Source organism: Mirounga angustirostris, unplaced genomic scaffold, assembly GCF_029215605.1.
Source record: "Mirounga angustirostris isolate CCGP_5_RB_7025 unplaced genomic scaffold, mMirAng1.0.hap1 SCAF_4, whole genome shotgun sequence".
Classification (NCBI taxonomy): domain Eukaryota; kingdom Metazoa; phylum Chordata; class Mammalia; order Carnivora; family Phocidae; genus Mirounga; species Mirounga angustirostris.
Genome location: NW_026991712.1, coordinates 162,336,790 through 162,360,714, shown reverse-complemented (window position 1 = coordinate 162,360,714; position 23,925 = coordinate 162,336,790). Strand labels below are relative to the sequence as shown.

Here is a 23,925-nt window from a genome sequence, read left to right as displayed (position 1 = left end):
CTCGGGGTGCGGCGGGGTTGGGTCCAGGGGAGAGGTCTGGTTAGCAGCTGCGCAGGGCAGGAGGCTGGGTGGTCGCGGGCCTGGTTAGTGGTGTGCGGTGCTGTATAAATTCTAAGATGCCGTTTTTTCCTTGGGCATGCATCCCACCCTTAATCCCACTCTATGTTCCTGACCTTGAGCCCCGGTTATTTTGGAGGTTTTCTTAGGGCCTGCCTTAGTCTTCTCCCCCAACCTAGTCTTTCTACCTCCTCTCCCACCACATTCCAGGATGAGGCCCCGTAAGAGCTACTGGGTTTCATTCAGCCTCCTCTCGGGCAGCCTTGTAAGCCTCGTGATGAAGGTCGTTTATTTTGGAATGAGACAGCTCTGGGCTGGAATTGAAGCTCAGCTGTTTACTCACTGTGATCCTGTGGGCAAACCACCCCACCTTTCTGGGCCACGGTGTACTCATTCATCAAACGGGAATGGGAATGGGAATAACAGTATCTACTCTTTAGGTTGTTGGGGTATTAACTGAGGCAGTTGTGTGCAAGGGACCTGCCTGCTATATAGTAGGCATTCAGTAAGTATTTGCTATGATAATATTTGTGAAATGAGGGGTGTAAAGACAACTACAAATTAAAAGCAGGAAAAATAAATTTTTAATGAATTAAAAATAACATTTTAATTCTCCCTTGGTGCAAAAAGGGAAAAAGCTCTCCTCCCCCTCACTTTTCTTAAAGCATTTACTTTTGAAAAGTTGTGATTGTGAATTATTCCTCTGTCCTTTTGAGACCTATGTAAATCTTTTCAAAAACTAAATAAGGCTCTTGCTGGTTTTACAGCACGGGAATGTTCTTCTCAAGGATCTAGGAGCCATCTCTTGAAATGTAATCATTAGGAAGACAGTGGCCCTGTCTCCCAGTTTCTGCCTGGCTCTAAGTTGCCAACCTGCCTCTTCTCATAAAGATATGAGAAATTTCGTTTTCTTTGGGATAAAGGCAATTAGCAAACACGGGTGGCTACCCCACTTACCGGGTGAATTTAGGATGAACTCTGTGTGACAGATGGTGCCATAAAGTCCTTTTGCTTGAGGACTAGGTATTATTTATCTTGAGAAAATGCATGCAATAACCTGTATCCACTTGGCTATATACAAAGGTAAGATTTCTTTCTGTCTTTTCAAACTCTTTAGGGGATTGCTGGTGATGCACATCACATCACAGAGGGAGAGAACCTTGCTCTGGTTTGACGTTCATTCAGTACTAAAACTGATTTTGCCCTCTTCTACCCTCTTGGAGGGGTTTTCTAGGTTGGCAGGAGATTTTATGTTTTTTACTATTTCATTTTTAAGCAATCTCTACACCCAACATGGCGCTCAAACTCACAACCCCGAGATCGAGAGTTGCATGCTCCACCCACTGAGCCAGCCAGGTGCCCCTGTAGATTTTGTTTTTAATTATATTTCTCCAACAGGGGTTAGTCTTTTCTGAGGTCTATTCCCCATGTCCCACAGCACTTTGTGACCCCCCTCAACCCTGACCACTGTGCCCTAATGACCAGTCTTCAAGTCTCTACCACTAGAGTGGGAGCCCTTTGAGGGTGGACTGAGCCAAATCATTTTTGAATCCCTGCTTCTAGCACAGAGCCTACATGCTAGGTGAGGGCTGGTGGAGTGAATGAGTGAAGGAAGGAGTACATAAATGAACACTTCTGATAAGTACCCCTGTCACTGCTAGGGCCCTGAAAAGAAAAAGAACAGAGGCAAAGGCACACTCAAGAGTTTCTCAAAATCAAACCAAACCAAATCATGGATCAATGGTTTAAGAGACTGAAATTACAGGAAATAAGCACAAGAGGCTAGTGGGCAGGGTTGGATGAAACATTCTCTGGCCACTCAAGTGAGAGGCCCAGCCTGTGGGCACTGGGGAGATAGAGGAAGGGTGCTGGGGGCCAGAGTTAGGGAGATCCCCGTACCCTTTCTGCCCTTCTGGGGCTAGGTGATTTTTTTCATGATGGGCTTACTGATACTCTCCCGTGGACAGCCCAGGCTTTTCAAGAGGCAGGCCCAGGAGGGGGTCCCAGGAAGCACTAGACACCCCCTAGCCCCTCCACCCCATGGACTTGGAGCCCTTGCAGGAGGGGGAAGTCAAGCAATGGCCCGAAGACACAGTCATCCTCCTGGTTTGGGACGAGGGGCTCTGGGGTCCCCAGGGGGCTGGTCTGGAACCAGAGGTTCTCATAAAACTGGGGGCTGGGAGTAAGGCCCCCTAGGAGGGGTTGAGTAGAGTCACAGCGGAGGTAGTGCCCTGGACCTGGGCCTGTGGGGCTGCCCAGCACCTTCCCGTAAAGGACCTGGTCACTGGTGATAGACGAGGGCTGGGACTGGGTGGAAGGTGCTCTTGGGTCCCCCTGGAGCACATAGGCCTGGACCAGGGTGGGCAGGCCACAGGTCCCTGAGCTGTCATTGGACTCCCAGGGCCCTGGCTTCTTCTCTTCTTCCTCCAGCACCGTGATCTTGGTGATGGGTGGCATGCTGGAGTCCCGAAGGCTGGGCAGCTGGAAGGTCTCCTGGACACAAGGACGTAGGGTGAGGGCATGATTCATCTCAGATGTTCATCCCAACCACCGCCCCTTCCTGTGTTGGGACAGTTGTGGGGCTATTCCTCCTGCTCTCTGCTGGAACCCAAAGGATGACACTTGTAAAGCGCCTCATACTTTCCTGACACGTGCTGTGTGCTTCAGACTTAGCTTGGTGAATGTCCCCAGCGATTCTGTGTGAGATACGTCCCATTTCACAGTGAGATGGCCGAGGCTTTGAAATGGGTAGAGCTGGGATTCAAACTCAGATCTGCTTTCCTCCAGAGGGAGGGGACCTTGCTAGGAAGTGATGGGAAGGCCTGAGTCCTCATCCTCGGAGGAGTATCCTTTCACTTTGAGCCTGGACCAGCTGGGATTCAAACTCAGATCTGCTTTCCTCCAGAGGGGGAGGACCTTGCTAGGAAGTGATGGGGGGGCCTGAGTCCTCATCCTCGGAGGAGTATCCTTTCACTTTGAGCCTGGACCAGCACCCCCAGCCTCATTTCCCTCTCCCTCTGGGGTTCTCACCTCCACCATGATGGTAGGCACCCAGGAGCCCAGGCTGCTGTGGGCTGGGTCTGGGACACTTGGCCAGAGGGGATTCTTCCTGCTGCAGAAGAGGGCAGGTGAAGGCTGGGTCAGGCATGCCCTCCCATCTTTCCATTCTTTCTCCCACCCACTCCCAGCAGCTGAAGGCCCCTTGGGCAGAGAAGAGTTGGTGCAGGGCCTGATCCAGACATGGGCCCTGAGGCCTGAGAAGGGGAAGAGGGACTTGGATTGGCCCACTCCAGCCTGCAGTCCCTGTGGGCAGGGGTAGTTAAGTGTCAGGTCTCTTGAAAGGACTCACCTGGGTCTGCAGCAGAACCGGGCCGCCCCACAGAGGCAGGTGAACAAAAGCAGGAAACCAAACAAGCCCAGGAGGACATGCAGCTCAGACTCCTCTGGGGTGAGGGGAAAGCCAGAAGAGGTTAGAGTGCATTCGAGTAAGGCTGGGTCTCTTCCCTCAGATTAGGCTCTGAGGGCAGGATTGGGCCGCCTCCCTCAGGCTGAGCTTCATGGGCAGGGCTGGGTCTTCTCCCTCAGACCAGTGGATCCAGGCAAAGCCTCCAAATGAAAGATCCATTGGGTGAGGAACCTTCCCAGCAGCCTTGTCTGGCCGGCCCGCTTCTGCTCTTACCTAGGGCCAAGGTCATCAGGGTAAGGCTTGTACTGTTGGCGGCCCCGGCCTTGCTGGTAGCCATGAGGTGGACATGGTACAAGCTGGCAGGCTCCAAGCCGCGGAGGACCAAGCCGTGGGAGGAGGCATTCAGGACAATGCCTGGGAGTGCAAGAGAATGGTCAGCCTGGGCCCAGATGCCGAGGCTCCCTCCGAGGCTGCTGAGGCCCCCCACCCCGTGTCCCCCCTCCCAGGCCTTCTGGGGCTGTGGGGTGCTGAGGAGAGACTCACAGAAGGACTGGTCCTGAGCATTGGTCCAGAAGATGGTGTAGTGGGTAAGGGGGCTCTTCCCCAGCTCGGGGGCCTGGGGCACCCACTCCAGCTGGGCCCAGGTCTTGCCAATGTGCTTTAGATGCAGCTCTGGGGCGTGGGAGGGGGCTGCCGGAAGAGAGAGGTACAGGGGCTGATGCGGAGCAGGACAGAGTGGAGAGACATCTTGTGGCTCCCCAGATGCCAGAACTGAGACACACTGTGGTGGGGAGTAAAGAAAGAGAGTCCAAGGGGACTCGTGCCTTAAGCCTCTTGTTGCCAGGACCTTCGACTGAATTCCATCGACTGCTAAAAAATGGCTGAGTCAGGATCTGAACTTGCTTCTCTTTGATTCCAAAGCCTTGCCACCTGATTTCTGCCAGGCTTGATTTTGTTGGGCTCACTGTCTGATTTCTGCCGCTTGCTCTCTGACTTTATGCCAGTCCCTCTGTCTAATTTCTGCCACACATGACACTTGATTTCTGTCAGGGCAGTTGATCGATTTTTGCCAGACTTGCTTCCCGAATTCTGCCAAACCCACTCCCTAATTTCTGTCACCCCACCACCTGACTTCTGTCTGGTTGCAGGGGTCCAGTGTAAGCCAGGGGTAATCTTGGGGTTGGGAGAGAGCCTCTTCTGGGCCAGCAGTGGGGGAGGGAGGAAATGTTCCTTCATCATCCTGAGTGTTGGGGCCCAGGAAGGCACTGAGAGGAGAGGATTCTGGGAGGGGCCAGGTGGCTGACGCACCCATCTCTTGGGAGTAGGCATAGATGTGCTGGGAGGGTCCCATGGTGTCCTGGTAGAGGGGGGTCACAGTGATCTTGTAGAGCTGGAAGGGCCTGATGTTCTCTGTAGAGAGAAGATGGGGCAGGCCCCCTGGTGAGGGGCTGACCTCTGCAGATGATCATGAGCTAACCTCAGACCTCCAGCTGGGGATAACCCAGGCCTCACGCTGCAGAGCTAGCCTCTTCTATCTCTTCTTCTGATCATTTGATGGGGGGTAAGGGCAGAAAAGTGGGAAAGCTAGAAAAGTGGCAGGGTCAGGGCTGTGAAAAGAGAGTCCGGTTAGACTGGGAGAAGAATGTCCTGATTCTGGGGATAGGAAATGACAGTAAAGAGTCTAGAAAGACTGGGGAGTTCACTTCTCTGGGGTGGTTCAGGCTGCCTTTGCCGTCAGACCTCACTGCCTCCCTGCTTCCCAGGCCCAGCCCGCCCAACCCACCCCCTTCCTCCCCCCACCCCCAGCCTGCCCTGCCCCCTGGGCCCGCCTCACCCTGCACCTCACCCTGCAGCAGGGTCCCAGAAATGCTTCCGTTATGCTCCATCTTCCAGCTCTTATTGCTGCCACTGGGGCTGGGGGGCCCCAGGCCCCACTCAATCACATAGCCCCGAGGCCGAGGGCTGGGGGGCTCCCAGCCCACCCAGAGGCTGTGGGGATCTCGAGCCAAGGTGTGGAGTCTGGCCAGGGGCGGGCCTGGAGACAGAGTAGGAGGTGAGAGAACAAAGCGCAAAGTCTGGGTTCCAGTCCTGGCTTTGTTACTTACAAGCTGGGTGACCTTGAGTCAATCAACCTCAGGACCTCATTTTGCTCATTGCAAGGGTTCTGGTGCCGATCACATGAGATGATGCATAGGATGAGCCTAGCACAGTGCCCCGTGCCAAGGAGTGCCTGACGGTGATCAATGCTAATGTGGTGTAATTCATGGTATGTATCACTGTGGTCCTTGGTGCGTGTTAATGTCCTGAGTCCACCAAGGGTCCTGTGGGGGAGCATCACCCTGGCCCCATTTTATCGAGGAGAAAACTGAGACAGGTTAAGTAACTTGTCTAAGGTCACACGGCTAATAAGTTGGAATATTCACTCTTGTTATCACTAGTCTCACCTGGTGAAGACCCATGCTCGGGGGAACCTGGGGGTGATGGTGGTGGCTGATCCCCTGAGAATGAGCAATTAACTCAGGGACCGTGTTTCAGCTGGAAAAATTCAGGGCTTTCTTCCCATTTTCCTTGGCAGAATCGACTCTGTGTGCGTGCTTATGGGAGTGTATGTCTATGAGCGTCTGCACTCGTGAGTGAGTGTGTGTGTGTGTGTGTGTGTGTTACCACCACCAGCTTAACTTTGTTCTGGCCTGTGATAATAATAGTAGCTAACACATATTGAGCAGTAACTTGGTGCCAGGCACATGTTTGAACGCATGTAACCTTCATAACAATGCTTTGAGGTAGGCACTGTATCATCCCCCTTTGCTAGGTGAGTAAACAGAGGCCAGGGAGGTTAGGTCACTTGCCCCGGTCACGCTGTTAGCAAGTGACAGGACTAGATGTGAACCCAGGCAGTCTAGCTTCTGAATTTATGTGCTTAACCACAACGCTCTATGAGCTGCCAGCCCCCTTTACCTCTGCTCTCCAGGAAGACCACTGGGGTGGGATGAGAGGTCCCGGCTGTGTTATAGGCCACAAGGACCACCTCCCGGGTTTCCGAGGACAAGTGGAAGGTGCAGCTTAGCTCCGTGGTGTTGCAGAGGGGGGGAACAGCCTCAGCCTGGTCTGGAGCTCTGACCAGGTAGCCTTGGATCTGCCCGCTGTACTTGTCCAAGGGCATTGGCTGCAGTGGGCACAGGAAGAAGATAAGGGGGCTGCACAGGTCATCTTGAGTGGGAGGGGCGCTTCTAGTTGGGGTGGATGGGTCATAGGAATGGAGCCCCACAGGCTGAGAGCCAACCTTCTTCCCTCCCTTCCTTCTTCCCCTGTTTACCCTGTGCCCCTGTTCGTCCGGAGCCCCAGCCCACAGGGATACGTCTGGGTTGGAAGGAGTCTCAGGGGAGGAGGGGTATCAGAATGGGTCACCTTCCAGAACAGCTGCACGTCTGCTGTCCTGGGGTCCAGCTGTCTCTGCCGCCACCATGTGTCCAGTCTGACGATGGGGGCTGTGGAGGGAGCAAGAGGGTCGGGGAGGGCCCTGGAGGCTGGCCTTTACCCCGATAGCTGCTCCCAGCCCCTCACCACCTACTTACCCCGTTGCGCGGTGGCCAGCGTCAGGCTAGGGCTCCAGTCGCTCCACTGACCAGGCAGGGGCCAGCGGGTGCAGCGCATCTGCAGGACATAGGCTGTGGATGGGAGGAGCCCGCAGAGCTCATACTGGAGGGTCTGGGAGAGCAGGGGGCCCACCTGGTGGGGCGGCCGTGGCTCTGAGCCTGGATCCTGTGTCCTTCAGGGCCAGCTCAGCCACCCTCCCCTCAGCCACCCCCATGCCAGGCTCTCGAGGTTGCCCTCCGCCTCACCAGGGCCCAGCTGGCTTCTGCAAGCTGTGGCTGGTGGCGCAGCTCACATTTCTGTTCTATGTACAGGCTTGGCTTCCAGGGCTCCCAGTGGAACAGCAGACAACCTGGCTGGGGTGCGGCCACCTCAGGACTGGGGGCCAGGGCCCACAGTGTGGGGGGCTCCAGCTTCACTGCAAGGAGAGGGGCTTGTCAGAAACGTCCCCTGCCCCATCCTGTAGGGGGTCTGCTTTACTCCTGCTTTTCTCTTTACCTGTTGCTCCATTTTCGGCCCTGGGTCTCCATCCCTGGGGTCTCTGTCCGTCGGTCTCTCTCTTTCTCTGTCTCTCTGTGTCTCTTTATCTCCAGGTCTGTCTCTGTATATGTGTCTGTCTCCCTCTAGGTCTGTTTCATCCTCTTGCCCCAGGGCCTTTGCACTTACTGTTCTCTCTGCCTGGAGTTCTTCTCCTCCCGATATCCAGTGGCCTGCTCCCTCATTTCCTTCAAGGATCTTCTCAGATGTTACCTTCTCAGTGAGGCCACCCCTGACCACCTTACTGAAAGGGCAATTGTCCCCCACCCCCAGCTTTCCCTACCCCCTTCCCTGTTTTAACTTTCCCGTCACACGTCTTGTCGCCTGACATTCCATTTTATTTAGTTTGCCCCCTAGAATGTAACGTTCCAAGGACAGGAGTTTTGATATTTCGTTCAGTGCTGTATGTCCAGCATCTAGAGCAATGCCTAGTAATTAGTGGGCGCTTTAAGAAACTTGCTGAAAGAATTAATGAACGTGTCTCCTTGCCTCTGTGTTTCTTTCGTGTCTGTGTGTCTGCGTCTCCATAGCTCTGTCCCCACCTGCATTCCAGTTTGTCTCTGTCTCTCTTGTCTGCCTCTGTCTCTAGGTCTTCCGCTGTCTCCTTGTCTGTGTCTGGGTCTGTGATTTCTTCTCTGTGCCTCTCTGGGTTGGCCCATTGTGGGGGCCTCTCCCTTCCCCCATACCCAGTGTCACCCACCGACATCCATGGGAACGAGGCACAACTGTGGGGACTTGCTGGTCCCTAGCGCATTCTCGGCCTGCACCCAGATGCCCATGCTCTGGTACAGCTGCAGGTGTCTGCGTGGGATGGAGCAGTGGTTCTGGCCATTGTTAGGCACGCAGTCGGGGATAGCGTCCTCTTGGGTCTGACAGTTGCCCCGGCTCCTGCCAAGAGGCCAGCCTTGGGTGTCTAGCAGAAGAAGAAAGCGAGCCTCCCTTCTCCCTCCCGTGTTTGCCTCTGGTTCCCCCATCCCACAGTCCCGCCCACGTCCCACCCTAGGACCCAAATGAACCGGGGGCTAGTGTAGAGACCCTTACTTACTTGTAGCTCTTGAGGGTGAAGTTGGTGGGCAGGTGGTTGTTGGGTCCTGGCTCCCACTGACAGATGAGGCTGTTGGTTGTGAGGTTCATGAGGCAGGACAGGTTGTGGGGTGCGGCGGGAGGGTCTGCACATGGCGGGGGGAGAGTGAGGGCTTTGGGTAGGACCATTCAGAAAGCTCCAACTGGAACCAGTCAGCTTTCTTTCCTTGCTCTGGGTTGTTCCCTCTGGGGTCACCTGTTTATTCGCTCTCTGCCTATCGGGTGACCCTGGAGGGGCAGCCCTGGGGAAAGTCAAATGCCGGCCAGGACAGGGGCAAGCGCCACAGAGCCTCCCACCCCCTCAGCTCTGCCCCCTTGGACAGGGATAGCGTAGACCTCGCTTTTCATCATGCTTCTGCCGTTCATTAGCCGTTGCGATCTGGAAGTCACTTAACGGCCCCGTGCCTCAGTTTCTTCATCTGTGAAACGGGGGTGATGGTAATATGCTTACCCCTTGGGGTTGTGGGGGCTGAATGACTTACTATTTACGCAGTGCTCAGAGCCATGCCTGGCACGTGGTAAGTGCTGTGTAAGTGTTAGCAGTACTATGAGTGACTCTTAACAAAGAAACTGGTCTTAGTGTTTTTCTTATGCATTGGCCTGGCAGAAAGTCCTCGCTTCTCGGTTTGATTAGAAGGCTGAGACCGCGATGGGGAGAAACGAGGAGCAGGCCCAGCTGGTCAGGTGTCCTCGTGGGCACACTGTCCAGTGACTGGGTATTTGGGCTTACTTGCCAGCCACGTGGAGGAGTGGTTACTCCACCGACTTGGGGGCACACTGCCTGATAGAAATCTCAGCTACATCCTCAGTTTGTAACCTTCACCAAGTCACTTACTCTCCCTGAGCCTCAGTTTCCTCGTCTGCAAAATGGGGCTAAGCAGCACTATCCAATGGTAGGGAAGATTATCTGATGCCATGCCCATAACGTGCTTATTGAGCAAGAGCTCAGTAAATAATAATAGCTGTTATGAGTGGTGGCAGGAGGGCCTGGAGGCAGAGTGGGTGGATGGCTGCGGGCACTTACAGCCTGCCTGCACCTCAGCCTGGTCCAGGATCTGCAGGCTGTTGCCCCAGCGCAGGCAGCAGGAGAGAAGGACCCATGGGCTGTCGAGGCGGGGCACGGTAATGGTGGATTCCTGCCTTCCATCCGCCAGACGCCGCTGCCTCTTTCCGGGTTGAAGCTCTGTTCCCAATTTCCACAGAATCTGTGACTCGGGGTCCAGGTGGCTGCAGTTCGGGCTGATGATGCAGGAGGCTGTGATGGGGTCCCCCAGGTGGACAGTGGGGGTTGGGAGGCTGATGCGCCCACACTCCTCCAGGCCTGGGGTCGAGGAGAACGGGCCATGAGTCCCTCCTTTGCCTGGCAGAGCTGAGCTATAAACCTAGGCCTTTGTACTCCTAGACTCAAGGCCCTTACCTCCTCGCCTCACCCCCTAAGATATGGGGGCTGGAATGGGGTGAATGCCTATGGGGATGGTGAGGGGCTCTCGGAAGTGAGAGAGGGCTAGTGATGTGTCAGTGTTTGTCAACTGGCTCTATGAGAAAACCAGATCCTGATTGGTAGTATAAGCTGCTTTCTCCGGTATAAATATTCCCACCAAGACTGATTTTCAAGCTATCAGTGTGACATCACTGAACGTGAACATGGGAGGAAATGTGCACGCTTAGGTCTCGCCAGCCGGCAGCGACATGCCACCAGGCAGAGACTAGGCCTCTCCGCAGCACCCTCCCCAGAGGTGGTGAAAGCAATGATTGGGATGATAAGAACCCCACAGCCACACAGCTCTCAGAATCCAAATCTGATTGTGTTACCCCATCTGGACCACAGACAGCCCTCCCGCACTTCAGTGGTGTGCTGGATAAGAGCACGGATGGGGTTAGAGCCTGTTCTACTGCTTATTAATTATATGACCCTGGTAGGTTACTGAGGCTTTCTGTGCCTCGATTTTTCTCATCTGTAGAATGGGGATGAAAAATAGTTCCCACCTTCATGTTGCTCACCTGATTAACATTTAGCATCTTGGGGGAACCAGACCAGGCCCTGATCAACCAGACCAGGCCAAGTGCCCTGAACTTTCCCAAAGCTTTTATTCTCCTTCATAATTGTAGAGCCATGTGATTAGTTGCTTGTCTGTCTCCCCAGTTAGGCCAGAGGTCCGTGAGGCCAGAGACCTTGGCTTTTGGTCTCATTACTGTATTCCTAGAGCTTAGCACAGAATAGGCCCTTGGTGAATATTTATTGTATAAACAAATAAGGAAGCACTGCACTTTGCCCACCAGGCCTTCTTTCCTCTGTCATGTGGTCTGAGGCCTGTTTTGCTGATGAAGATGCTGAGGCCCTAAGAGGAGAAGGAATTTGCCCGGGATCACAGAGCAAGTTCATGATTTTCAACATGAGGCTCCTATCGCTTCACTGACTCAGAATTTCAGACTAGAAGGAACCTCGCAAAACTATTTACTTCAGAACTCCACCTAACATTGCATCCTCTTCAGCAGGGCTAGGATGGCCTGTTTTTATATGGCCTGCCAGCTAAGAATGGGTTTTACATTTTTAAAGGGAGACAACAAAACAGAAAACAGATGAGAACATGCAACAGAAACTGTGTGTGGCCTGCAAAGCCTAAATATGACTATCAAACAATGTTTGCTGACCCTTGCTATGCAGCATCCCTGTCAGTCCTGCCCTCAGCTTGCATACCACCAGAGATGGGAAGCTCTCCACCTCTCAAGATAGTTTCCATAGTTGGAGAGCTCTGCCTGGGTTTCCTTATTCCAGGAGGAAACCTGCCTCCTGTGGCTTCCACCCTGATTCCTTTGTTGCCCGTGAAGGCTTCAGAGGACCCAGAGCTTCCTTCTGACGAGGCTGGCAGAGATTTGCAGACAAGACCTGGGTCCCCTGGCCTTTTCCAGGCTGACCAGCCCGGGCCCTCTGGCCATTCCGCATGGGTGGTGGTTTGCCCGCAGAGGTCTGTGGGGGGGGGCCTGGCTACCCCACATCGTGGGCCCAGCCTTGAGTCTCTGGGAACCCCAGGAGTGGTATGGCGGTGCAGGCAAATGATCCCCTCCTCTACCTGCTGTATCTCTGTGACTCCCCTCTCCTCACCGCACCCCTGTCCGGGCCGTACTCACTTCTGGGGAGCAGCAAGATAATCACGGTGGCCACGGGCAGGCTCCAGGTTCCCGGCCCTGCCATAGCGCCAGTTTGGTGTTCACCTGGAGGCAGAGGGGGATGGTGAAGGTCATGGGCTTTGGAGTCAGAGCTGAGCTTAACCCTTGCTCTGCCACAGTGTGGCTTTGGCCAGGCAACTTGACCTCTCTGAGCCTCGGTTTCTTTGTCCACAAAATGGAGGTAACAACAGCCTATACTGCACCGGACTTTGGGAAGAAGACACGAAATGATGCAAGGCACATAGGAAATGACTCTCTAAGTGACAGCCCCTGTTGTTATTATATTTGCCTTCCAGGAGAGAGCAGGGACAGGAACATCAAGGAACAGCATTCTCCCCACTTCCCTTTTATCTTAGCTGGGCTTGCATGCAGGTAGTTTATTTTGGAAAGATCCCAGGAACAGAGGGAGGAGTTGGGGAGAATGAAACGGGTAAGGAGGGAAAGCCAGCACAAGGGTACATCATGGAATTGGGGTCATCTCTGTGGACGACGGGGGCTCCATCCTGCTGGAACCTTCCAAGGAGCCGTGTAGAACACACCTCAGGACTATCCACTCCAGGGAAAATTTATCCCTTGAACAGGAGGGAGGATGGGAACATTTACCTACTGACTTCTGTCCCCCATCGGTCAAGGGATGTTCTTTGGGGTATTAACTTCCTGGCACATCCAGGTTGCACACGCATGAGTATGAGGCAGGTGCTCCTGGATGACCCATGCCAGAAGGGTCTGGGCGCAGAGCTCTGGAGGTTTTCTGGGGCCAGGTGCCAGGTGCCCTGTAGTCATGGCGACAGTGTCTGGATGTTGGGAGCATTAATTCCTGTCTCAGGAACTATGCAAAAGTATTCTCCCACTGGGGTGGGCGTCTAGCCTCACCCTCCATTCTGCTCCCATGGGGGTCTTGGGACCAGGCATCTGATTCTCCAGCACCAATTGGCACTCTTGGCAACAGGTCAGTGGAAATCACTGACTAGCCTGCGTGTATATACAGGAACACATACATGCACGTAGGTGGTGTCCCAGAAGATCCCCTGTGCTTAGAGGCAGGAAAGCTTCTCTCCCTTTTCTCTCCCTCCCAGACAGAGGTGTGAATAAGAGCTGCCCAAGATACCCAAGGCTGTTCCTTCTCGCGGGGGCCTTACCCCAACCCCTGGGCTATTCATGTACGTTTCCATATCAGGATGCCAGGAGACTGCTAGCCCATAAGTCACTTTTTTTGCAAATCAGGAAAAAAGTGCCCATTCCTCTGGACAGATGTAGCCCCACACTAAGACCTGGCAACTGAAGAATAGGCTGAATTTCAGCCTCCTCTTTTTTTTTTAAAGATTTGTTTATTTATTTGACAGACAGATAGCGAGAGCAGGAACACAAGCAGGGGGAGTGGGAGAGGGAGAAGCAGGCTTCCCGCCAAGCAGGGAGCCCGATGTGGGACTCGATCCCAGGACTCTGGGATCATGACCTGAGCCGAAGGCAGACACTTAACGACTGAGCCACCTAGGCGCCCAATTTCAGCCTCTTGTTGCTCTTCAATTGGGCAGCTTAGTGCAGTGAGAAACCTGCGCAACGTTCAGAGCATCGCCGTCTACCAATCAGTGGTTGGCAACTTTCTTACTACAGCATAGTAGTTTGGTTATCCCCCATGCACACTTGTTGGGGAAAATTTAGCCTCCTAGGCCCAGACTTTGGGACAGTGGTTTCCATTTCCATGTGCTTTTGATCATATCCCAACCCTGCTGCCCCCGTGAGGGTCAGCATCAGGCCTAGTCTATGCCCAGCAAAGTACTACTTCATTCCTCTCCTCTGGCTCCTGTCCAGAATGGGCAACCAAACCCTACTCTGAGAGGCCCCAGCATCCTACCCCTGGGTTGCTGAGTGTTGGCATGTTTGGCATCAGTCCCTGGTCCCCTACAGCACCCCGGGGTGCCCCCCATCCCCATTGAGTGTGATCGGGGACCTGTTGGAGCATGGTCGCACTCTCTGAGGGCCAGTATGTGGAGAGGGTGGGAGCCCAGCTCTGAGCCAGACCAGCTGCTCTGAACCCCGGTTCTGCAACTTACCAGCTTTGTGACATTGGACAAGTTACTTCACCTTTCTGAACCTCGGTTTCCCCATCTGTGAAAGAGGGAAAACATTAGCACGCGCTTCTCAGGGTGGTAGTGAGGAGGCACCGAGATGGGCTGGGATAAAAGCGCACTTGGTGACCGTAAGTTGTTCTCATGCGCCTTGAAGTGGGACACCGTATCATGGAACCCAGCATGTGGGTCCTCTCCCCCTTGCAGGCCGTGTGGTCACAGCCTCCTAGGACTGCCACCTTGCTTTCGTCTGTGTCGCGCTGCATGGTTTCAAAGCCCCGTTTCTGGGTCCCCTCCTTGTAGCTCCTTGGCCCCCCAGTCTCCCCTTCATTTCGGTTCTCCCCGATCAGTCTCAGCAGAACCCGCTGCCTCCTGGAGGCACTGCCATCACCCTCCTTTCCTGCTCTCTTCTCCTTTCCCTGCACTCAGCCTTCTCGCCTGCTCTCGCTGCCCCGGCTCACACCCTCTCTGCCCTGTTGTGTCTCGTCTCCTTCAGGGAGATTCTTCCTGTGGGAGGAGGGGGCTGGGACTGAACAGAGGGAGAGGCCCTCCCAGATGTGGTGCTGAGAAAGAGGGAGGCAGCTCTGCAGAAGGAGTGAGAATGTGGAATGGGCATGCAGACGACGGGGAAGCCTGGGCAGGACAGGCGCAGAGAGAAGGAGCCCCCGGGGGACAAGGACGCTGGCCCAGGTGCTCAAGGCCGAGAAGCAAGAGGTCCCCAGGAGAGTTTAAGATTCGAGAGAGGGAAATGTGAGACACAGGGAAAGGCACAGAAAGACTCCGAGACACAGGGAAAGGCACAGGAAGACTCCAAGACACATGGACAGACAGAGACCCGGAGCCCAGATAGGCCAGGGAGGGGCTGGGGAGGCAAGACAGAAACAGGGGAGACAGGGACAGGCTGAAACATAGGGTCTGAGACGGGGACGTGGAGAGGGATGGTGATCATGCCCTTCCCTGAGCCCAGCTCCGTGTCCTCAAAGAGATATTCAGTGGTTTGTGACTTCCCCAATGCACACCCCCCCAAAAAAGGTGGGGGCAGCTTTGGTAAAAGAGACTCCGTGTTCGGGGCTCCTGGTTCCCAGAGACCAACGCTAAAGGCAGGAGACCTGGTCCCAGGCCTGCGCATGGGCACTTGGCAGAGCTGGGGGGAGTGGACCCGGGACTCCAGGGTCCCGCCAGGCCCAAGGTACAGCCCTCCCTGCAGATCCCCTACTCACGCTGGAGCCTGCAGCGGGCACCCGCCTGGCCTCCCTGGTCTCTGCTCTCCTCTTGAGGGCAAGTTCCTGAAAACAGCCGCGGTCCAGCTTCTCTCCCCAACCCTGTCGTTAATGGCTCGGTCTCTGACAGGCCCAGGGGCTGCCGATTGCAACACCTGCCCGGCCTCCTTCCCTCCCTTGCACTGTCAGTCAGCCACTGAAGCACAGGGCAGCCCCTTCCTCCCAGGAAGGAGGCTGGGAGGGAAGCTGGTGAGGCCAGGCAGCCTTCCTGCCTCGGGGGTCTCAAAGGGGCCAGGCAGTGTGGCAACGGTGTCCCTCTCCTCTGCCTCCGGATTTCCTGACCTCAAAGCTTTGTGGCTGGCCAGGGCCCAGGCATCAAGCTGCCTGGGTGCCATTCCCATGCCCCCACCCCTGGGGGAGCATCAGTGGGTGGCAGACCCTGGCTCGAAGGCTCACTCTGCCTTAAGCCTCTTTTCGGCTCTAGCCTTAGGGCCCCGATCCTCACGGTACTCGGGGCAGCCTCCCGGTTATGGGAAATTTTGTACCTGACTCACTGTGCCGCCCTTGACTGCATATTTTCCACCATTGACTGGCAGTGGAGAAATGGGGACTCTGGAAACAAGACAGGGGGATGACCTGGGGAGGCTCAGGGTCTTCGTATGCTACCTTGAAATTCGTTTACTCTCAACAATTCCGCTACCCTGAATATTTTTTTGATCGAGTGCAGTAGACCAAATACTGTGTCTTTCATTGTCTGTATCCATGATTGCCCCAGAACTGCTTATAAAGATTGTTTAAAATTTATTTATTTGACAGAGAGAGAGAGCGAGAGCAAGCCCAAGCAGGGGGAGAGGCAGAGGGAGAGGGAGAAGCAGGCTCCCCCCCTGAGCAGGACTCCAGGATCATGACCTGAGCCGAAGGCAGTCGCTTAACCAGCTGAGCCACCCTGGTGCCCCTTGGAACTGCTTACAAATAATTTTCTGTGCATTTTTCTAAAGAGGGTTCAGACTGTTCATAGTTTGTTGGATTTATGACCCAGTAAGGTTAGGTACCAACCGACTAGCAGAATGACCATAACATATATGATCCTTTTTAGGAAAAGAGGGCTTCTGAGTCTGGTGTGAGGGGCAGACCTGGGCTGCAGTGGAGGGTCCAGATGGAAATACCCACCTGTCTGTGGCAACGTCCCCAAGATGTCCTATAAGCCCTGCATGTTCAGCAAATCCCATTGACTGTTCTTTCAAAATATAACCAGAATCTTGGGTAGATGGGTATTCCCTATAGAGTTCAACTTGGCTCTATGTTTCAATATTTTCATGATAAAAAGTTTGAAAATATAAATATCACTTAAACCAATACCAGTCAGGATTAAACCACCCTTATCTCTTAGATCGTTGCAGTAGTCTCCTTCCTAGTCTCCTACTTCCATTCATCCTTGTCCCACACCAAATCTGTCTATTGTACCTTCAGCGCCAGTATGATACTGACCAAAAAAAAAAAGTCAGTTCATGTCAGGTCAGTTCATGTCATCCTGTGTCCCAAACCCCCAGTGGTTCCCATCTCACTCAAAGTCAAAGTCAAGGCTCTTTCAATGATCTACAAGGCCCCACTCAACGTGAGGGGCCCCATTCCCTCCCTGGCCTTTCTCTTATTATTCTCCCCCTTGCTGCTCTGCTCCAGCTACTCTGTTTTTCTTGTTTGTTGAATGTGTTAGGCTCCCTCCTGCCTCAGGGCCTTTGCACTTGCTGTTTCTTTTGCCTGGATTTTTTCCCCCCCAAATAATGACATGTGTCACTCCCTCTCCTTCTTTAGGTCTTTGCTCAAATATAACTTCTCATTGAGGCTTTCTCTGACCACCCTTTAAAAAAATTGCACCCCCTACTCCCGATCTCTCTCTTTTCCCATATCCCTTTTCATCATCTGTCATTGGCTTTCCCCACACTCCACCTCCCACTAGAATGGAAGCTCCATGAAGGCAAGGGTTTTAGTCTGTTCAAAACTTTATCTCTACTGTCTACAACACTGCCTGCCACCTAGTGAGCCCTCAGTGCGTACTGAATGAATGACTGAATGGATGAATCTTCTCCCCACTTCGCTAAACCTGTCCCCTGTCCTCATGTGCCTCATCTTGGTAAAATATATCACCATCCCCACTTCCTCAAGTCACCCAACGCAGGGATCTAGGAGTCCTTCCTCACACCCTCTTCTCCACACTCCCATATCCAACCAGTCCATAATGAAGGAGAATGGGCCTTTGGTTCATCATTCAGAAAAACGTGTTCCCAGAGCAGGTGCAGGGGTATAATGGTGACCAAAAGCAGTTTTCATTCCTGCCTTTATGGAGCTTTTTGTCTTGTCCACAACTCTGGAATTCATCTCCTCCCTCTGCCTTTGTCAGGTCTCCCCAGCCCTCACTGGGGCTCCCCGTAGGTTCCCTGCTCTAGGCTCTCTCCCCCCACCCTCTGTCAGCACCTGGCAGAATGAGCTTTCCTACACGCAGGCACGGCTGACCATGCTGGTCCCCTTTCTTCGGAGGCCCTATGATGTATCCTAATTCCTTCACAGGACAATCAAGGCCCCACCTCCCTCTCCTGCCTTGCCTGCCTCCCCTTCCCCAGACCCACTTCTTTGGGGGCTGTAGTCATGCAGCATAGTCTGCCTACCTGCCCCAGGCTCTGAACACCTCTGTGTGTTTGCTCTTGCTGACCTCCTGTCACCTCTGGCTGGCTGCTTCTAGCCTCTGACCCCGCTCAGACCACCAGCCTGTGCTGAGCGTCTCTCCAGGCTGGCTCAGGTGTCCTCCTTCCTTGGCGATCCTGTATTCCTGCAGCGGACCGTTGGCTGGCTGCCTCCTCCATTAGACTGTGAACTCCTTGAGGGCAGAAATCATATTCTCTCTCTCTCTTTTTTAAGATTTTATTTTATTATTTATTTGACAGAGAGAGACACACACACAAGCGAGAGAGGGAACACAGCAGGGGGAGTGGGAGAGGGAGAAGCAGGCTTCCTGCCAAGCAGGGAGCCTGATGTGGGTCTCGATCCCAGGACCCCTGGGATCATGACCTGAGCCGAAAGCGGACGCTTCATGACTGAGCCACGATGCCCCAGAAACCATAATCTCATCTCTCCCTCCAGCCTCCTCATAGAGGATCTCCTGGGCTGTAGAATCTTCCTCTCCAAGCCTCTGTCTGTTGCCTTACCTGCCACAGGGAAAATAAGTCCTCCCAGGGGTTTTGTGAGGATTAAATGGTCTATGGGAGGTATAAAACTCAGTGTGGTAGGTGTTCAGTAAAATTCCTTTCCTTTCCCCCCAGTGCATAGTTCAGTATTTCAGAGCAAGATTTTACTGATCTTGTCTGTGCTCCATTCTCCACCGAAGACCTGCACCAGGAAACAAAACTCAGCAGCTGAAATTGAAAGTTAGATTTAAGGAAGAACTTTCCTTAGGGGAGAGACATTAGAGACATTATATGAGCGTCCAGAGGTTTTCTTTTCTTTTTTTTTTTAAAAGGTTTTATTTATTTGACAGAAAGACAGCCAGAGAGCGAACACAAGCAGGGGGAGTGGGAGAGGAGTGGGAGAGGGAGAAGCAGGCTTCCCGTGGAGCAGGGAGCCTGATGCGGGGCTTGATCCCAGGACCCTGGGATCATGACCTGAGCCAAAGACAGACGCTTAACGACTGAGCCACCCAGGTGCCCCATGAGCGTCGAGAGGTTAAGAGCAGGGCTGAGGAGTCGGACTGCTTGGGTTTTGTCACTTACTAGCTGTGTGACACCGGGCACGTTGTTTAACCTCTCTGAGCCTCAGTTTTGTCATCTTTAAAATGGGGATAGTAGTATTTCCTTTACGGGTTTTTTTGAGAGAAACTGGTGAAATAATGCATGTGGAGCACGTGGAACACAGCCAGGTACACAGTAAGTCCTCAATAAGTGTTTAGTCTGGTGAGCTGAAAAGCACGAGACAGATGTGGTCATCCCCTCCATCACACACAGTGTCTACTTTGTGGATACTTCCTCCTTCAGCTCGCCTGGCCCTGGCCCCCTCCTCCGTCAGACAGAGTGACCTCCGTGGGCTGGAAAGCCCAGGCAGGGAGCCCAGGGGAGGATCCCTTCTCTTAGCAGCCCATCTGCGGGCTGGATCGTTTCAGTTTCTGTCCTTGCCCGTGGTGCGTGGGGCTCCTGAGTGGGTCACGGAGCTGCCTGTCCCCAAGGGGCAGGAATGGGTGGGCCAGCCAGGGTGTGTGTCCGGAAGTGGAGGCTGTGCTCATCTGCCCTGGGCTGGTTTGGCTGGAATATAGCAGTCGGCTGAGATTGTGCAAACAGGTCATTGTGCAAACACGTCCCTGTGTGTGACCTCGATTGTGCAAAAAGGTGTTTACTGGAGGCTGCCTGCCTCGGACTGCCTGCTTACAAAAAGTGCCTGAGCTGTTGACTCAGAGAGAAACCAGAATCTGGACACTCATTCTTCCTTGAACACACCCTGATCTCTGTGCCTCCCGGCCTTTGCTGGGGCCAGTCTCTCTGCCCGAGGGCCCTCTCCGGCCTCTCTCCACTTGCTGAAATTGTACCCATTCTTCATGGCTCAGAGAAAATACCACTAAGTCTTTCTCCATAAACTTTTTCCTGGTTTGCATGCTCATGGGACGTGATACACCTCCAAATCAATGGTCCTGTTTTACCTTGTGGCCCTTTCTAGACCTTGAGCTCCCTGGGGACAAGGACCTTGCTTTATTCACCTGAGACAGGTTAGGAAACTGAGGCCCACAGAGGGAAAGTGACCTCTCCCATGTCACATAGCCAGCTTGCGGCAAAGCTGGGCTCTGAGGCTGGTCTCTGTGCATCCTGTCATACTCACCATCCCTCTTTTGAACCCCACTCACCTCTGACTGTGGATCTGTGCTCCAGCCTCTAAATTGAGGTCCAAGTTGGGACTCCAGCTGGAACTGGAGGGTGAGTGGGATGATACAGAGGAGGAAGGGGTACTCTGGACAGGGGAACAGCAAGACCAAAGGCACAGAGGCCGGGAACAGGAAGAGGGTGTATGGAGGCCATCGTAGGAAGAGGCAGCACTGGCCCGGGAACCATGGTAGGGCAGGCTTGCATTCTAGACCCAGAGGTGGCATTGACTCTCTATGTCCCCGGGTGACACCTCACAGGCCTGCCTCTCAGATCCCCATCTGCCCCTTGATACTCCAGAGATAACCCCAGGCTAAACATGCCCCCCCACTGAGCTCCTCCACGTTTTCCCCTGACAACCTGCTTTTCTGTCCCGGTGAATGGCATCTGGAAACCTGGACTCAGCCTGGACTCCTTGCTGTCCCTTCTGCCACACGTCCAGCCCGTCAGCCCTTTGTGTGGGTCCTTCTCTCCCACCTCCCTGCCAACGCCGGCCGGAGTCAGGCCACCAGCCTCGCTTTTCGGGACCACGGCAGCAGCCTCCGCCTGCTCTCCCCGTCTTCGTTCCTGCGATGCTGCCCTTGCTATACTTGGCTGCTCAGCTTCTTCCAAAACGCAGTCCCGGCTCGCCACTGTCCCAGTGAAAACCTTCCATTGGTGCCTCGTTATCCGTGGGATAAAGTCCCAAGTCTGCCTCCTGGCCTTCAGAACCAGCCTCTCACCCTTCCTGGTGCTGGAGCCTCATCTCTTCACGCTCCCCACCATACTTCTCTCTTTTTTTTTTTAAGATTTTACTTATTTATTTTAGAGAGAGAGCAATGGGGGGGGGGGGGAGGAGCAGAGGGAGAGAGAATCCCAAGCAGACTCCTCACTGAGCGCAGAGCCAGACATGGGGCTCCAACTCACGACCCTGAGATCATGAGTTGAGCAAAAATCAAGAGTCAGATGCTTAACTGACTGAGCCACCCAGGCATCCCTCTTCATGCTCCTTTTCTAAGCCTCCTCTTCCCCTTCATGGACCCGACAGCCCTGCTGCTCCAGTTATTACCACTGTTCAATCATGTGCTGTTTTTTCACAGCTCCAAGACCTCTCCACACTGTTCCCTCTGCTTGGAATGCCCTTCCCCTTATTTCTGTCTAAAGAAATTCCTTTCATCCTTTAAACCCCAGGGGAAATGTCACCTCCTCTGTGAAGCCTCCCTGGATTTCCCAGACTGGGTTAGCTGCTGCTCACCTGGGCTCCCAGGTGTTCTGTGAAGGCAGGGACTTGGTCTGTGACTCCAGTACCCAGCACGGGACTTAGCATAGAGGAGGTGTCCGTGAAAGGATGCTGAACAATTGGGATGTTGGACCTGGGTTTTCAGGCCTGAGGTGTCCCCAGCAGCCATCAGGTTTCCTGCCAAGAATCTGGAGGAGTCTCTGCCACCCTGTGGCAGCCAGCACTCCACTACTCTGCTTCCCTGGTGCTCAGATTGGCTGGATTTTCTCCCTTTGATTGGTGCCCCCAAATGAGAAATGAGTCAGTTAGGATGTAATCAGTGCTGGATGCTAGAGTGCAGAGTGCAGGGCCCAGGCTGTGAAGGGGCTGGGATGGCTGTCCAGATGCTCTCTTGGGGCCTGCCTCTAGGGAAGGAAGCAGAATTTGAGCTTTGGGTGGGCAAAAGGGAGGACCTCCCCCCCATCCTCCCTTGTGGTCTGCTGGCCAGGAGGGCCTTATCTCTGCTCTCCATGGTGTGGCTGGGGAGGGGGTTCAGTCCTGGGCAGGGTGTGGGAAGATCAGAGGCTGAGGGGAGATAAAGCTCAGATACTTATCTTGGCTTGGAGGAAACCTATTCCTTCTGCAACCCTGTGGCTGGCAGGCAGGCAGTGTGGGGGGCAGCCAGATAAAGGGGAGAGTCCACAAGCCAGGCCAGCAACTGCCCTCATCCTGGGCTTCCTTGGGTGGGGGGAGCTAGATCAGGCAGCTAGTTCACCTTCTTACAGCACTGGGGTGGGCCCATGGAAGGGACAAGACAGGGGCATTTTTCCTAAAAAATCTTGCCAGGAAGAGTGTCCAGGAGAAGCCAGATAACCCGTTTAAGGCAAGAGAGAGGTGAAGGCAGATCCATAACTTCTGTGATGAGAACTGGGGTCTGCATTCTCCCCTGCTTCCTGGGGTTCTCCGTCTGGATCCTGAGAGGGAAGAGTGTCCCCAGCAGTATCCAGTGCTCCCTTGTGCCATGTCCTCTGCCCCACCAATCTAGATGCAAGGGCCACAGATGGGGGCTTCTGGCCACAGATAAGCCTTTGGGCTGGGGGGCACCAGGGAGCAGAGGGGTGGCGGCTTTTGCAACCTCCTTGTGCTTATAACTGTTCTTATGAGTGGTTTGGACTGCTAGGGAAGGGCCTGACGTATCATCTCTGTCACCTTTCTTTCTTTCTTTTATTTTATTTTTTTTAAGATTTTTATTTATTTGACAGAGAGAGACATAGCAAGAGAGGGAATACAAGCAGAGGGAGTGGGAGAGGGAGAAGCAGGCTTCCTGCGGAGCAGGGAGCCCGATGTAGGGCTCGATCCCAGGACCCTGGGCTCATGACCTGAGCCGAAGACAGACATTTAACGACTGAGCCACCCGGGTGCCCTCTGTCACCTCTCTGACCTCCCTGGCTGGCCGCTCATGTTTCCTGGAATGCCCAGTTTATTTAATTCAGGCATTTGTTGATTCACTCACCCCTATGCCCTACCTTCTCACTCTTTTTTCTATTCACCCCCTTACTCAGTCATCCATCCACCCATCCATCCATCCATCCATCCATCCACTCACTTATCTCTCCACCCACCTATCCCTCACACTCACTTATCCCCACCACCCATCCATCTATCCATCCACTCGTCTATCCACCCATCTATCCATCACACTCCCATTCATTTGTTCATTTGCCACCCATGCACTCACTCATCCACCCATCCATCTATTCAGCAAATATTTTTGAGCACTTACTACCAACCAAGCCCTGCATGTGAGCCTGAGGATAGTGTATGAATAAAAGACCAGCTTGTGTGGTCTTTGACAAACAAACTTGCCATCCCTTCAAGCTCTTCACAGAACCCCTGAGTGCCTCCCATCCCTAAGGGATGCCTCCCTGCAGCCCTTATGAATGGAGGCAGCTCCTTCTATCAAACTCCAGGTATGATAGGAGCCAGAAGCATGGTCGAATTTCCTCCTGATCCCAGTGTTGGATCTAGACATGGCTCCTGGGTCCTCATTTGAAGCTCTTGCCCGTGAAGCTGTGACACCCTCTTCGGTCCTGTCACTTTTCTGCTTTTCTCCGGTCACTTGGCCTTATTCTCGTGACTTGGGTGCCTTCCTCCTCCTCATCCTCTCCACTACCATCCTGCCACCATCTGGGGGGTCTTCTCAGCCACATGGATGGTACACCCACATGCTGGTTGTTCAGTTCCTGGACCAGTCACCTCCAAAGCCTTTGTCACTTTAGCCACTAAAACAGGTCACACGGTAGGCCTTACCATCACCTGGTACTGCTCAACTTCTAAGACTTTACACCCCACCCCTCCCTCTTTGACCATCTCCCTCCCTTTGTCTAGCTCTCCTCCCAGCCACCCCCACAGCTCCTGCTCTCTGAGCTCGGGGAGACCTCCAGGCCCCAGTTCCCCTGTTCCCTTGTTATCAGCCTTGACCTTGTCTTTTCCCTTCCTCCTGCTTCAGGAACCCAGCCTGAACTCACTGGTGATTCTCTCACCTGTACGCTCAGTACTTTGCAGGCCTGTGCTCCCACCTCCCTGGCCAGAAGGGCCTCACGTACCTGGCTATAATCAGCTACTCCCCCCCGCCCCCCCCAGGCCTGCTGTGGGTCCTGCGAAGACTCTCCTGGAAGATCAGACGGGGGCCTGGTCC

The 23,925-nt window shown here is 54.0% G+C and overlaps 1 protein-coding gene across 3 annotated transcripts; it reads right to left on the bottom strand.

Annotated features, from left to right (window-relative positions):
• Nucleotides 1–624: 624 nt before the first annotated feature.
• Nucleotides 625–15,230, bottom strand: CSF3R (colony stimulating factor 3 receptor). Of its 3 annotated transcripts, none has more exons than XM_045898076.3 (17): nt 15,135–15,230; nt 13,900–13,954; nt 11,807–11,890; nt 9,702–9,998; nt 8,640–8,763; nt 8,295–8,482; nt 7,306–7,475; nt 7,039–7,192; nt 6,872–6,951; nt 6,422–6,629; nt 5,310–5,498; nt 4,772–4,873; nt 4,007–4,153; nt 3,737–3,877; nt 3,407–3,500; nt 3,088–3,166; nt 625–2,550 (listed from the first exon to the last, which is right to left on the bottom strand). In XM_045898076.3, the coding sequence occupies exons 3-17, from the start codon at nt 11,868–11,870 to the stop codon at nt 2,071–2,073; spliced, it is 2,517 nt and encodes an 838-aa protein (XP_045754032.1). In that variant the 5' UTR covers nt 11,871–11,890; nt 13,900–13,954; nt 15,135–15,230; the 3' UTR covers nt 625–2,070. The 3 variants fall into 3 exon arrangements, with proteins under 3 accessions (XP_045754032.1, XP_054368957.1, XP_045754031.1); XM_045898075.3 differs by having other exon boundaries at nt 626–2,550; nt 3,088–3,169; XM_054512982.2 differs by lacking the exons at nt 13,900–13,954; nt 15,135–15,230 and having other exon boundaries at nt 3,088–3,169; nt 11,807–12,171.
• Between the last annotated feature and the right edge of the window lie 8,695 nt (nt 15,231–23,925).

What these genes read in the sequence shown, in the direction of transcription:
- CSF3R (XM_045898075.3), bottom strand. Translation starts at nt 11,870, where the DNA reads ATGGCAGGGCCGGGAACCTGGAGCCTGCCCGTGGCCACCGTGATTATC. An exon ending in GCTGGCCACCGCGCAACGGG is followed by an intron (nt 6,952 to 7,038) that starts GTAAGTAGGTGG and finishes CTCCCTCCACAG; the next exon opens with CCCCCATCGTCAGACTGGAC. An exon ending in TGCCTACCATCATGGTGGAG is followed by an intron (nt 2,551 to 3,087) that starts GTGAGAACCCCA and finishes CCTTGTGTCCAG; the next exon opens with GAGACCTTCCAGCTGCCCAG.